General features: G+C 44.3%; 1 protein-coding gene, 1 non-coding gene and 1 pseudogene across 2 annotated transcripts; all 3 read left to right on the forward strand.

Moving 5' to 3' along the window:
- The first annotated feature begins 1,962 nt into the window (after positions 1-1,962).
- LOC145056616 (Ribosomal L5P family protein) lies at positions 1,963-3,948 on the forward strand. The gene has a single exon (XM_079004314.1). It carries the CDS (start codon positions 2,954-2,956, stop codon positions 3,515-3,517), a length of 564 nt encoding a protein of 187 aa, XP_078860440.1. The 5' UTR covers positions 1,963-2,953; the 3' UTR covers positions 3,518-3,948.
- A 6,704-nt stretch (positions 3,949-10,652) lies between these two features.
- Positions 10,653-11,533, forward strand: LOC145056618 (putative mitochondrial protein ymf1; annotated as a pseudogene).
- A 2,937-nt stretch (positions 11,534-14,470) lies between these two features.
- Positions 14,471-14,543, forward strand: TRNAK-UUU (transfer RNA lysine (anticodon UUU)). Its single transcript has one exon. It is a non-coding gene; the product is annotated as a tRNA-Lys (tRNA).
- The last annotated feature ends 354 nt before the right edge of the window (positions 14,544-14,897 follow it).

Consider the following 14,897-nt stretch of genomic DNA (forward strand, 5'->3'; position numbering starts at 1 on the left):
CTTATCTTATGGGCAATGCCCCCTTTGCCGTAAAGAGTAGCCATATCCAGTGCGATCTCCTCATACTCAGGCGTCGCCTCTAATCCCATTTCAAAACTCTACAACCGCTCCGGTCACACTGCACCTTAGAGCTTTAACGGGCCTTTAGGCTAAGGATAGATTGCCTGATAGACGAATTCGTCGACCTCCAATGCTCTAATAAGCTATCTTTCTCCCTGGGCTTCTCCGCTAACAACCAGTCCTGCAACCCGACCGGTTGGACAAGAAGAGCTTCCCTTCCTAGTCCTTGATCCTAGTTACTAGCCTTCAAGGCCGACTGCAATTCAAGGTGGTACGAGCTAGTGCGAACTAACTACTTGAATCCACACCTCAATTGTATTCCTTTCTTGACCTTCAATCAAAGGATTCCACCTGGCACCGACAAATCCCATTCTAGCGGGGAAGAACCACCATCCGGAGAAGCTGCATCTTCAATGGGTAGATCCCCTCCAAGCTTGACTCATAGGATGGGGAAAACCAAGCAACGACCAACTCATTCACCTGAATTTGGTTGGGGCACAGCAGGTATTGAACATCTAAGTGCGAGCCTACCTCCGCTAGTGATCCCTCTTTCCCTGGAACCAATGGTTACGAATCTGCATCGAACTAACGAAAGAACCCCTGACGGAACTGAATTAGACTAAAGTGCGGAACAACCATGCGGAACCATTTCATCTCATTCCTCTTCACCATAAATAGCTCCATCCAAGCCTACGACAGCTTATTTCCGATCTCTCCCAACCCCGAAGTCAGACCAGTCTGAGCCGAACCGAGACAATGAACGGCGAATCTCAACCTTTTTTGTTTCATCCTCTCTGGGCATCTAGACGGAGAAAGAAGGGACGAGTGTATCCGGGCCATGATCCGATCCATATTTTATCTGTATATTCCGGCAGAGCATATCGATATCGGGATCCCTCCAAGCCGGCTCTGGGACAGCATCAAAAGTCCTTCGTTCCTCCTTGCAATGAGCAGGGACCAGGGACCAGGGAAGATGTATGAGGCTGGTAAGGTAAGTACATCGATTCATCTCTAGCAGCCAGACTTAGGTCATTAAACCCTTATTCCGGTGTCCTTGGATGAGAATCTTTCTATACTATACGCATGCCTTCTGGCACAACACACACCCACTCAGAAGAGCACACCACCCTAATCCCTAAAGAAGAGAGGGAAAGAGCGGAAAAGCTGGTTTGACGTCAACAGTTCTTCCTTGTTCCGACAAAGAGTGTGTTTCCTTATTCTTTTTTAGCTTTGAGCTTGGTTCAGATTGGACACGTCCTCACTCGTTCTTTTTTTTTCAAGATCTTTGAGCCTCATAAGGATTCTTCTAACTGGTCTGTCCCAGTGCTAATAGACCCACTCCAATCTCGGGAACCTTTCCTGAGCTACTAAAATCTTGGAAATCGACTAGCCTTACTTCTTTCGGGGCTCCATCCCTCTTGACTATATAGGTAGGGGCTTAGCTGCTCCTAGTCAGATAAAAGTTCTCTAGCTACCCTGAACTACTAAAAACCCAGCCTTTGATGTGCTTGCCCAGCCTCCTCCACTAGAAAGAGCTTCTTCTCTTAAGGCTTCTTGCCAGTAGTGAGAAAAACCTTGCTTATCTATCTTTAGAAAGAGGATAGAGACAAAGATAACTAGATCAATGTCTTCCGTCTTCGTCTGCTAGAACCTTCAAGGAAGATGCAAAAGGCAGTACAGATGATAAGAGCATCTTTGCGTCTTCTCGTCTGGATCTATATAGGGGATCGAATGCATTTGAACTCCTTCTATCTAGCGCTCTCAAGCTGAGGTAACTCGAAGCTTTGAATGGCTCCTGCCTAGCTTCCTTCCAGTGATTAGAGTCTTCTGTTTGCTGTTTTTCATCTTGCTATGAGTGCCTTTACCCTTCTCTAAGAAGCCATAGGACTATGCTATGAGGGAGGAACCCTTAGGTTTGCGGGGCATTGGATTCAATCCAGCCACAGGTTCTCCCTTTCAAGTAGCATAGACAATTTGTCATTGAAAAGAGTAGAATCTTACGCCAAATGTCGTAGATAAATATACTCAGCCGGGAGAATAACTAGCGCCTGTCTCTAGTGATTATACTAGAGGGATCCTTTTTTCTTATTCTGACTAGGGTAAAGGCACTATCGGACATGGGATTTTTTATATAGAAAATACTCCTCGTGTAAATGGAAGTATGTCACATGGGTGTGGCCTGAAATTCATCCATGAACCACTGCTTCTCCATAGAAAATCCACGAATTTGGCCGAGTTGGCTCTAATTCAATGCCTGTCTCCATCGAGAGTTCCCGGATATGCTGGGAATCCTCTCAAGGATGGAGGTGGTCGTCTAAGAACTGCTGGGTCCAGGGTAATGGCGCCTTCCACACTTAGGTTGATGCTGGCGGAGTGTGTTGGTTTTTTTCTTCTAGTATTTTTTGATGCAGTCAGAACGTCTCATCATATGATATTCAAGGCTAATTGAGTTCTTGCAGCTAGGGCAGCATCCAATGTCTGGCTCGGTCTTCATCGAATGTCAGACTGGTTCAAAGCTGTTCAATGATGGCTGAATCAATGCCATCAGGCTTTCTAGAATGTAAGGGTTCGAAAAGTCAGTTCAAGGGCTCAAATCCTGATATTCTATGCTTGAGGAATGTCTTTGCGGATGATATGCTAGCAGAAAACAAATTGATATGTCAGTATAAAACCTAAGTAAAGAAGATCATTGAAATCCTATTGTTATTGCTTTCACTACAAAAATGAAAAGGATAGAAGCTGGAGACTGGCCTATATTCCTACTAATGTGATCCCCATTACTGAAAATCTGTTCTACACTACGATATATTGCTCTGATGTTTTTACAACTATCTTTTTTGAAGCAGATAGTTCACAGTGCTCATTCTATCGATACTGGGAAAGAAAAAAAAGAATGTTTACACTCAATTTTCATTACGAAGATGTATCACGTCAGGATCCGTTGCTCAAACCGAATCACGCCAACGTTATGGAAGTTCCTGGATCGTGTAAAATAAGAGTAGTACCAAAGGCAGCACCCTCTGATTTCATAATAAAAAATGGAAAATTGGCTATGGAGATTCCGTGCGGTCAGAAATTAATACAGACACAAAGGGCTTCGACAGGAAAGGAGTTTCGATCCAATCCATTCTTGGGAAAAAATCAAGACAAAAAAGGATATGTCAGTGACCTAGCACGGCAAAGCACTCTCCGAGGGCATGGAATGTCTCATTTTTTGGTAAGAATCTCCGCAGTAATGTCTCTGTTAGATTTTCCGGTCGAAATACGGGAAAAGTCCATTCAATTCTTGATGGAAATGGAGTTTTGCGAATTCTCCCCGGAACTGGAAGATCATTTCGAGATCTTCGAACATATTCGAGGGTTCAATGTCACTATTGTAACTTCGGCCAACACACAAGATGAGACTTTACCACCGTGGAGCGGCTTTTTTCAAAAAGATGAGGGGGAAAGTCAGTAAAATGTCGGAGAAGCAAAATATACGAGATCACAAACGTAGATTGCTCGCGGCTAAGTATGAATTGAGACGAAAGCTTTATAAATTTGTAAAGATACCGATCGATCTAGTGATATGCGGGACAAACATCGTTAGAAGTTGTCCAAGTTGCCAAGAAAGAGTTCCTTTGCACTAGTAAGAAACCGATGTATTTCCACGGGTCGCCCTCGTTCCGTATATCAGTTCTTTTCTTTCGAATTTCTCGTCTCGTTTTTTCGTGGATTAGCATCTCGAGGTCCTTTGATGGGCATAAAGAAATCGTCTTGGTAGCATCAAACCAATAGAACAAGGGTTAGCTCTGCAGCTGGTCTACAAGCAAGGTAAGTAGGTCCATGCGACCGGCCCCGGATGTACCCTTTAGCCGCGAGGGGAACCGGGTAAACAAAGTCGCGATCAGAATGAATGGTAGTTCGCTGGGCCTGTCTTTTGCTCCCAGAGGTGCTGGTTCGAATCCAGTTCGCGACAAGTACTCATACTAAAGTGTGCTCCGATAGGTATTTCCACTGTTCGATACCTTTTCGTGATGACTGTTCCCTGCTCCATTATCAGCCAACGGCTCTAACCGCTTCTATTGGCTCAGTTGGATGGAGTACATCTTTGTGCGAGACAGTGTAGGAGTTGAGATCCAGTGCGCTTAAACTCTTCTAAGAAGGAATGATTACCTGGTAAAAGCTTGAAGCTATACCCTTTTCATTCAAGTTGAGCTTCGATCCTAGAGAAGAAAGAGAGAGGGTTTACCAGCAGTGTACACCTTCACCCTCTGCTAGTTGACTTATGAGCCCTCCCCTCTAGGCTGACAGCTTGCAAGTTAGTATGACATCCAGTAGGAAGTCTATCTTTTCGGGATGCAGGGGCAATGAAACGAGATGGGATGTTATATAGAATATAGGTAGCTTATGTGCATGTTAGTGAAATACCTGGTTGTCGAGTCATTCAGCTAATGTATGATTCCTAGTTCGATCAAAAAAGCCTTAGAAAAAAGGACAGGGAGCTCTAGCCTATTTCAATTTCCGGATCTAGCTCAAAAAAAATTACAGCGCTGGGAGAAGAACTGCGGATGTGTACGGGCGTAGGTAGGCCAGTCAATAGACTCTCTTTCTCTCAGCAGAAGCACTGGACAACTTGACTCAATCACATACTAGGGACCCCTCTTTCTAAGTTTGGTAGTCTCTCATCTATAGAGCTGGGTAGAAGGAATGTATCGAACGAAGTTGCTAAAGGCTGGCATCCATCCTTCCATTTGATCAAAGGCATCAGAGCATAAGTAATTCACTCGAAAGGAGAAGAGCGTCAAGCAGCCCCAACTCTAGCTCCGTAGAGCAGGAGAATGCTCAGGTCCGTCTACGTGTGATTCCTCATTTTCTTCCTAAAACGTGAGGTGAGCTGCTGATTCTACTCTTGGAGTTACTCAATATAATGCTTCCTGAAAAGGATTTGAACCAAGAAAAGAAGAAAATACCATAGTAGATCTATGATTAGCCCTCGGTCGGGATGGTCCTGTCGAAGAACTTTATTCATGCAGAGAAAGACACTTAGGATAGGAGACTTATGGATGCAGGGTCTGCAAGTGAAACCCCAAAACCTAAAATCCCCTAATGCCTATCAAATAAGAGTCCTACCGGAGATCAGGTGTCAAAGGTGTCTAGGATTTATCCCAAAAGTAAGTAGGAGTGCTCTTCCATTCAAGCCTTCAGCCTTACAGTCTATAGACCTTACCTCACAAATCTTTTCTCTCGGGATTGAGTTGCTGTATCTGTAGTAGCATTCCCTCTAGTCACCTAGAAAGAGGAAAATTGCCAGTTTAGTTCCATCTCCTTGAGTTTCAATTGGAATGCTAGGGTAAGTCCCAAAGTCCTAAGTTCTTCCTTTCAATAAAAGTAGTAGGGCTAACGATATTTCTTTAGCTTAATGCTAGGCGTATAGATAGGTTTCTGGATCTCGAGATTAGTTTCATTTCTCTGGCTAGGAATAAGCAAAAAAACAAGGAAAGCGGATTCTCTTCTCGGGTAAGCGGTGCTCTCTTTCGCATAAGCCCTTTCTTAAGTAAGGTGATGGCGCTCTTTATCAGCTGCTTTCCTGGCATGTTACTTAAAGAAAACAAGTGAAGTAAGCTCCCCCCTTGATCCGATACAAGCGAGCTAAGGGGCATGATGTTCTCCCAATACCTGAGAGACACTTCACAGAGACTAAAGGTTAGGGGGATGGTAGTAAACCAACTGCAAGCACATGAACTCGCTATACCATTCTCTGCCCGCTACCCCTGCTCCTACTTCGAATGATAGAACGATTTGAAAGGGGCATACGTACGGCTTTGACTAAACGACTAACTAAGGTTTTTAGGAAGCAGACGTAATCGAAAGAAAGCTTGGGCCGAATGGAAGGGGCTTCCAACGATGGCAGGCTTACGGGATAAGGGCATACTCGTATGAAAAATATCCTAACTAAATGCTAAGCATTGAACCTTACTTCAAAGACTTTTATACGACCAACCGCCTACTTAATTACACTTCCGGCATGGCATTAAGCAAGTTCCTTCTTCTGCGAATATGAGATAGACCGACGGGACTAAGGGACTGTGGGAATAGCGAAAGCCCTGATTCAAAGATATTGGCCAGTCAAAAGGAAGAAGGTGAAAGACCACAAAAGTATTCCCCCTAAAGCTCTGCAAAGGCCTTTCGGAGATTGACCGTTTTTTCGAATTCGTATCCGTTGGCTAAGTACTTAGAAGCTTGGCCACCAGTAGCCTCGGACCTTCATCCTTCGACCCTCAAGACCTCTTATAGCGCTCTTGCCTTCCAGCTAGCCAAGCCTTTGGAAAGAAGTCAATTTCGGAGTCTGTAAAAGAAAAGAAAGACTAGCGGCGCTTATTCCTATTCCATGAGATAGCAGTGGTTACGAATTCAATTTTGAAATAAAAGGGAGTTTTTCAACTATACGAAAGTGATGTTCCTTGCGAGAGGTAAGTTCTTAGGAATCGATTGAATCACAGGAAAGATCAGGAATAGCCCTTTAGGTTGCAACTCCTTCTAAGACTACTAGTATTGGCAAGAGGGATGAACCTGATTGACCTATTATTTCCCCCGGGGCGGATGGGATTGATTCTAAACCCGCTTCGACGTCTTCCCACAGATCTGCCTTATCGAGCCGGTGCCATTCAGGCAATGAAATAGGTTTTTTGTACGAGGAATAAGAGGCATATGCAAGAGCAGGTTGCACGAAAGGAACTGACATCTCATCGGAATAGGAAGCGAATCCGCTCTTCTATGTGCTAGATGTCGGCATTTCCCCTCTTAGCATACAGCATTCACTTCACTGACGCCTACTGACCGGATCGGGCACGAAGGAGGAAGGAACAATGGGAGAGAGGCGAAGCATTTGAAATGAGTTCATTCTCATATAGCAGGAAAGTCTTACCATTTCGAAAAGAGCTCAGTAAATGGTCGAGCTAGCTCCTTCTGCATGGCCTAAAAGCTAATAAAGTGAAAGGGTCGTGAAGCAGCTTACTTTCCTTTCATTCCAATATGGCATACTACTGAATCAGAATCAGGATCTTCCAGGGATTGGCCACTCATCTGGAGTATGTCACCAGGTCAGGCCTAGCTGATGAAAGATCTCGTTTTATGACCATCTTTCTTAAGCAAAAAGAGTAGCTTAGCTCTCATAGTAATTAATAGCTCGAGGATTTATTTCTTCTATTATAGAATAGAAATCTATAAATGGAGGAGTAGGCTGACAAGCGGTCCTATTTCAGCAGCTTTGCTCAATGCATTATCCAGATCTCGAATCATTGGAATTAGCTTGCTTTCCCTTCTATTATATAAGAAGTCTTCCCCGGTCGGGAATCAATCATACTACGATCGTCAAATCCTACGCTGTCAATAGAACTGTCGGCATATAACCTAGAATCAATAGGAGCTAATAAGATCTTCCCCAGGGTAATTTCACTAAGACTGCCCTACTCCCTTGACTAATATGGTTCAGGTGGAATAGTCGGACATAGAATACAGGGAATGCGCATACAGTGAATAAGACCCCTCCTTCCTTTTTCACTGGCTAGCATCATAGGGATATTCGACGTTTAATGAGATAGTCTAGTTCTAGACTAAAGCTAGCAAAAAACAAGACTGAGGTCGATAGGGGCATTACTAGTAATTGCTAAGGTGCTTTATTAAGTATTTTCCACGCTCCTCTCCAGTCTCTTTCCAGCCTTTGTGATTTCATATACTATTCCCGTATGCCATATCTCTTATTCAATCTTGCTATACGTCCAAGCTCGGTAGTTGGAAGCAGAACTGAGACTGGATGTGACTGAAGGAAAAGGGAGATAGGTGTGATAGGAGGGCACGGTTAAACAGGTAAGCGAAGGCTCTCTCTCTCGCTCTGTGGTCTTGTGTGAACTCCTTTCCGCCCATTCAAAGAACTTTTGTGTAATAAAGCTTCTTGGTCTCATTTCATTGGTCTCTAAGGCAAAGTCTCGCTTAATCGTTCATCGATCTTTTTCTGTAAGGCCTCGGGCCCCACGAATTCCGATTTTTGTTTTTGTTTGTATTAAAGTGTTGGTAGCTTCTAGCCTCGAGCTGGAAAGTCTCATCGGCGGGGGTACTATAGATATATCATAACTCTCTAATTGAGACTCAATCTATACAATCAATCAATCAGTATGTGCAATATACCGATCTTTGCGATATGCTCTTTCAAATAGATCACAGATCTTCCCGCTTAGCTGCACTGCTCTTTGAGCTCTTTTGTCCGCTATCGCTTCCTTTAGTACTAGCTCTGATCTCTCTTCAGCAGTTGCAGTACGATTCTTTAATTCATCTCCTGCCCTTTATAGTCGTAATCGCTAGAAACTCTATATCATTGGCAATTGGCATTGGCGTAATCTTTTTCTCCTGTCGGAAGGGGGTCCTGTCGAAAGCAAGAAAAGGCATTGCAAATGGCGTGCCCTTACTCTAATTCTAAATAAAGCTCTTTTGTGCTCTTGGTCAGGCCTATAACAAGTATCTAAAAAATCTTTTCTTTTCGGCCTATGGTTCGGTTAAAGCAATGACTTGAGTGAGTAAGGAAGTAGGACCTTTTTACCCCGGCTGTGAGTTATTACTGACCCCTCTCTGTCTCTCCCCCGCGCTGTGAATGAAGTGAGTAATTCGTTGGTGCTTGCCCTTCAGTAAGTAGTTCGGATGGCTAGATACATGCTACGCTCTGCCACGCTTGCCTGACCGCGAGAAGCCTTAGGGTAAAATATTCTTGAACAGCAATTTGAGAGCAACTTTGGAATTGAAAGAAGGGGCTAACCTGACTTTCACTTTCATAAAAAGAGAAAACTGGACTTGCACTTTAAGAAATGGAATTGCGATGAGCCAGAAGTTAGAATCTCGCCTAACCAACTGTCTCCGTCTCCCGTAGTTCCCCCCAGAAACATCCGTTTGCCTACTTCTACTCTGGCCGGGGGTAACAGTCTTTTTGAGAACCAAGTGGCCCTTGAGGAAGACCTTCAGAAAACCCCTCTAACTCGGGGAAAGGAATTCAAGCCCATAAAATGAGTCAAGTCTATGATAGGTACCAATAGTCTTTATGACGCTCTTACCCCTTATGCAAAGCACCAATGACTTCGGTCTTCCGAAAGGGGCTTAGGGCATATCATCAAAGAAAGAATCCCGAGGAAGGGGGTGAAGCTGAGGTTAGAAATGGTTTCTCCCGCTGTTGCTAGTTCTTCCGTTGTTGGTAGTTCCTCAGGTCGGGTTGTTTATTTTTCAGAGCTTTTTCAATTCTTTCAGAACCTTTCGTATGCGCCTATTGGAAGATTTGGGCTACCTCCTCTCTTTCTAATCTCATTCAGATAATAAGCCAGTCCGGTTTATTAGATAGTGAGTGGGTAAGAGAGGTGCTTGGTCTGTCTCCGAATGTGGGCCTAGAAGCATTAGCCGAGTCTCTGAATATTCCCGAGGGTTCTCAGGATAAAGACAGCCTTAAGGTGCTAACGGAGCTTCCACGGTCTCAGTCCATGAAGGTGCTTGCTTTATTGGTTGGCAGCTTGGTTATAGTCGTTATGAAGAATGAAGGAGCGACGAAGGAGCTCACTTCCACGACATGGGAAAGGATCATGGGATGAGGAAAATAAAGAAAAGGTGCAAGGTGAGGAGATATCGAGAGGTAGAATAGGTGAAATGAGTTCAAAGGAATTAGTTAAGACACGCTTCTTTAGCACAGGCCACGGAGTGAAGTTGGAAGGTTCAATGAACTACGCAAAGGGGAAATCTTGGGCGCTATTGTTGTCTATATACAAGTGGCGTAGGCGAAGTTGTGGCGACTCGTGGAGTAGACAGCGAGCTCCGCTTGAACAGAAAGCAGCAAGCTGCAAGCACTACTCCAAAAGCAGTGAGCTCCGCAACAAAAGCGAAGCGAGCCGCGGTAGCCTATTAAGTTTTTCAGCTGCATCGTACCGTACTATGGGAGGGGTCCGTACCTCCTTTAGATAGAGCCGCCTGCTCCTAATGTAGAGCTAGAACTACTACTACCGTGGAATCCGCGGTCACACATAAGTATCTCGCCTTCCAAAAAAAGCGGCTGCTAATTAGCACTAATGCTAATGGGGACCATCGATCAAGGACTTCGGAGACTGCAATCGAATTGATCAAAAAAGAGAAATAGGGCCAACTCTTCTAGTTGCGCCTCTAACCTTACTACGCTACCCTGATAAAAGGTCGAATTCAGCAGGACTGCAGGCACGAAATGCCGATCAAATCCGTTAAAGGAAGCCTAATCAAAGCGGGCAAACAAGAAGATCTGACTGAGTTGATGATGGACCGGATCTCGAAAGGCAAGAGGCTTTCATAAAGACGTATGAGAAACGGAGGGTCGAGAGAGGCTTATTGCACGATCCACCCAACTGCTAATAAATGTTGCATAAGATAAGAGAGTGGGAGGCCGACCCCCGCCCATCTGGAGGTGCACACCCATTTATGAACATATATAAAGGGCTAAAGAGAGAAGTCCATGGAGAACTACCAAATCCAATGACTTTGATTTGTTCGTACCATTCTGTCATCGATCACTGCTAGGTCGGTTGGTGAGTCACACAAAAAAAGCATCAAGAAAGGTCAAGCATATATGTTTTATGAAATGATCAGCGGTTTCATTTATGCTATGCCCTGCATCGTGTTCGTCTGTGTTTATTGAGCTTTCAGCGCCATGCGCTTTGCTTCGCTTTATAAAAGAGAGAGAGCCTTGTCTTGAGAGTGAAAAGAAAGGGCAAGCGATAGAAAGGATAGTCCCTCGCGCGTTCGCGAGAACTACTAGAAAATGGTGAGATCATTAGATCATTAGTGAAAGAAGGACCAACGACGATCCTATCCTAAAGGAGAAGAAGGAGTAGGAGGAGTCAGTTTTCTTTGAAGATCGAGGAATCAATCTCCCAATTATGCCATTCGGAAGAAGTCTTCTACAGAGGGAAAGCCTGTTACGAGTAAGTGGAGAGGAAAGATCTCCAGAGATTCTTATCTCATTCCATTCCAGTGGCTCAACCAATAACCAATGGCGAAAACTAAAAAATCCATGGTTTCCCGGTAGAACCCTATTTCGCCCAAGTTGTTTCAGAACCGGAAAAAAGAAGCGGTTTTTCGCACAGCTTGCGCATAGTGCAGGTCCCACTTGTATATCGTATTTGGCCGAAGAAGCATCGGACAGGTTGGAGTTCTTACCTTCTTGGGATTCCATGGACCAAGATCTGCTTTTATTATATGGGCAATACCGATCTACTTTAGTCATATGGATGTAGAAAAAGCTTCTCATTTTGATGAATTGGAAACATCTCTTTTCCATTTCTATTTACCCAGTTCATATCTTTGTTTCGTGTGTTCCCCGGAGGAATTCGATCTCTTCAATCTCGGGATACCACCTAAATAACTATAACTGCGGCCAGAGAGTCAAATAGGTCGGGAAGAAAGAGTCTGAGGTTGGGTTGGACGACATACATCTTGGTTGGTCCCACCACCACTGGGGATTGGACATATATAGAATCTTTCTTCTAAAAAAGTCTAATTATATATATATATATATATATATATATATATATATATATATAATTTTATATTCTTATTTATTTAAATAGCTGCAAGACCACAAAACGGGGTGAAAAAAACCGAAAGCCCTTCTTTTAAGTTCCTCCCAGATACATGGCTTACATACCCGGCTCAACATTCTTGGAAAACAATCGAATCGAGGGTCCGGAGGAGAATTGGCCATTCAATCTTGTGAACTAATCGAGACCAAAATTGGAGAAAGAGATACGAACGGAAAGGAATAACCAATCGATGAAAGAACATGAAACCATTATGTTTCAATAGAGGTACTAGAAAAGGGTTGGGGGCAATGAAGTAGGTGAAGTGGTTGGATTTTGCGAGCTGTTCCCACCACTGCTGGATGTGATTCCAAGAGCCGAACGAGAATGAATACCACACAGAAAAGTCAAGACCAGGCTCTCTAATGGAATGTTTAACCGATCCATTCCGGATCGACCGAATTGGTACGGAAGTTGTAACATGGGAAAACCACGGAAAACACGACTTATTTGAATAACCCGGTGACCTACCAATTGTAGAAGTAGGATTTTTGGCAAGCAATAAGCACTTAAATAATACAATTCAAGTGTACCATCTTCTTTCTCATTTCGAGGAAAAGGTGCGGAAGGAAAAGGAAACAACGGAGGGATCCGAATCGGACCTAAATGGGAATGACATGAAAAGTCTTTTTCAAAACCTAGCATTAAGGGTGTTACGACGATATATGAGAGGAATGGAGAAAAACTCGTGATTGGTGTGGAGGGGAAGGTCTGTTTATAATATAGTTGAAGAAAGAGTCGTCTCATTTCCTTACTTCTTCGTTCTTTCTAATTCATTCACTTCAAGACTGGTTCTGAACGCCGCGTAACACCATCTTCAACCAACCTCCATCGTACCGGTGCGACCACTAAAGAATTGCTTATACACTAAATAGCTGCTTATATACGCTTACTAAAAGACTGACTTTTATTCATATTCAATTCATTAGGCCAGCGTGAAACTAAGAAAGATAGATGTGCCTAAGGCGTAAGCAAACTGTGCACGCTAAGAGAAGAGGAGAGATGTTCGCAATGACTACCACAAGAAAGCCGCCCCCTCTCTCTAAAAGGGCCCGTCACTTCGTTCGTACCTTCTTGGCTTAGGCTTGCAACTTCACTTACTTTATGGCCTTGCCGCCTTTTTATAGCAGAAGCTAAGCACTTGAAAAGCGTGCTAAGAAAGGTTGCTTCTGTCGGCCTTTATGTGCAACAGTCCACCAGTAGCGGAAGATAGGGTTACCGTACATACAAGAGTCTTCCAGTTCTTATGGAAGCTCTTTCTTACCAGTCAAGTAGTACAACAGCTATATCTTATCTTATAGCCCGACGCAGTGGGTCGCCTTTTTAATTCAGTAGATAGAAGAAAGTATTAGATAAGGAGTAGGTGAGTGAGTCCTCGCTGACCTGAGCGATTTCGATCACCTAGCAGGCCTTTTCTTTGGTAGGTAACATCGCCAAAGCGTATCATCAGATTTGACTACGAAGGAAGGAACTCGGCAGAAGATCGGTCTGCAAGAAAGGCCTACTTATCCACGGGTTCATTGACAAAACCGCCGTAGGAATGGAGACCTTTCAATAGAGCGGAGGCGAACTGATCAACAAGAAAGAGGCCCTACTCACTACAAAGGAATACACCACAAGATCGAACTGCACTAATGCCTCTCCCGCATCAAGTTGACCACCAGACTGGAGCTTCGTAACATGTTGACGAAGACCTCCGAACTGAGGGTTCGTGCAGTACAAGAGACTACTTTGTCTCCTCGGAAGAAGAATAGCCCCGCTCTCTAGCCGACTGATCCCGTTGATCAAACTGGGAGGGAACGTGTCACATTAGAGGTGAATGATCAGAGGTGTCCTCTAATCACTATGATGAGCTGGTCCCTCTTTTAGTAGACTCAGCTATGAATATTCATGAAAAAATGAATGCCTCTTTCACAGCTAACCCCATTTTCTTAATGCCGAGACTTTCTCTTTCGTCGAGCCCCAAGCTTGTGGTCCTCCTTTGAGTTTGGGTTCAATTGGATGAATCTGTCAAGTAGAGGTCAACGTACGTAGCAGCAAGGATGGTGCATCGCCTCTTTCTCGTTCTCGCTCGGGAGCCAAAACGAACACGCCTGCTACCTACTGTACTGGACCTTCGACCAGGCATTCTACCTTTGTCGAATCGGAACCAATACCACTGCATTGCGCTCGAACAGTTGAGCGGCCGCCGGCCCTTCCGTGCACAGATATAGATTCATTCTTCGTACCTGGTCCAGCCTCACAACCCTTCGCGGGTTGGTAAGAAGTCAGTCTTGTTTGGTAAGACGGAATTTTACAAAGAAAAGAGAGTGCCCGCCCCGACCAACAAAGACCGTAATTACATAGATAACTGCTCCTCCCCTTCTCTGTCTTTAAGGCTTTAAGGCGAACCGTATGGCGGCTGGAAATAAAGACGACCTCACCTTCTCAAAGATGGTGTCAGTGAGAGCCATTTTAGTACCCCCCCCCCCCGTTGACCTTTTTTTGTACATAGAATCTTCAATGAGTGGAAACAAACAACCTTACTAAGCTAAGAAAGGTGCTTGTTGAGTAAGGCCGGCTTTCTTCGAATGCTTGAGCGCTTCTTTCTCATATCGATCATTCAATATCCTTGACTTTTCAATAAGGGGCGCGTTAGCTAGGCCGTTTTCTTGCAGGAGTGCTAGCGCGCGCCCTTATGTTTTCTTCACTTGCACAGTACGAGCCTCATACAAAGCCGCGCCCCTTTAATATGATGAAGAGGGGCCGCCCTCTTTTCTTTTCCGCACCAATCCTTATTTACTACTACATCTTTTTTGGGGTGTATAGCTCAGTTGGTAGAGCATTGGGCTTTTAACCTAATGGTCGCAGGTTCAAGTCCTGCTATACCCAAACCTAACTTGCACTATACTGTGAGTAAGGATGCGTAGTAGCGCAAAGAGCACTCTTTGGCCTTTAGATTAGAGGCGCTTCGCCGTCTTTGATTGGATGGAAACATCTATCTAAAGTGTGCAGTGAAGGAGAAGAGTAAATAGTAGCGGAAAGAAGAAAATGGCACATTGACATTCATCTTCCTCTCGAAGGGCTTTGAGAAGAGGGGCAACAGTGAAGATACCGAGACCGTGTCTATGGGGTCTTAGTAAGAATCTGTTGCAAGCAAATGCATGTAAGGGAGGAATGCCCGCATTAGGATTTAAAACTTGTCGTCTACTTGAAGGAAATGTTTGGAACAGGAAACTTACAATA

Source organism: Lactuca serriola, chromosome 6, assembly GCF_051521515.1.
Source record: "Lactuca serriola cultivar US96UC23 chromosome 6, Lser_US96UC23_V15, whole genome shotgun sequence".
Lineage (NCBI taxonomy): Eukaryota > Viridiplantae > Streptophyta > Magnoliopsida > Asterales > Asteraceae > Lactuca > Lactuca serriola.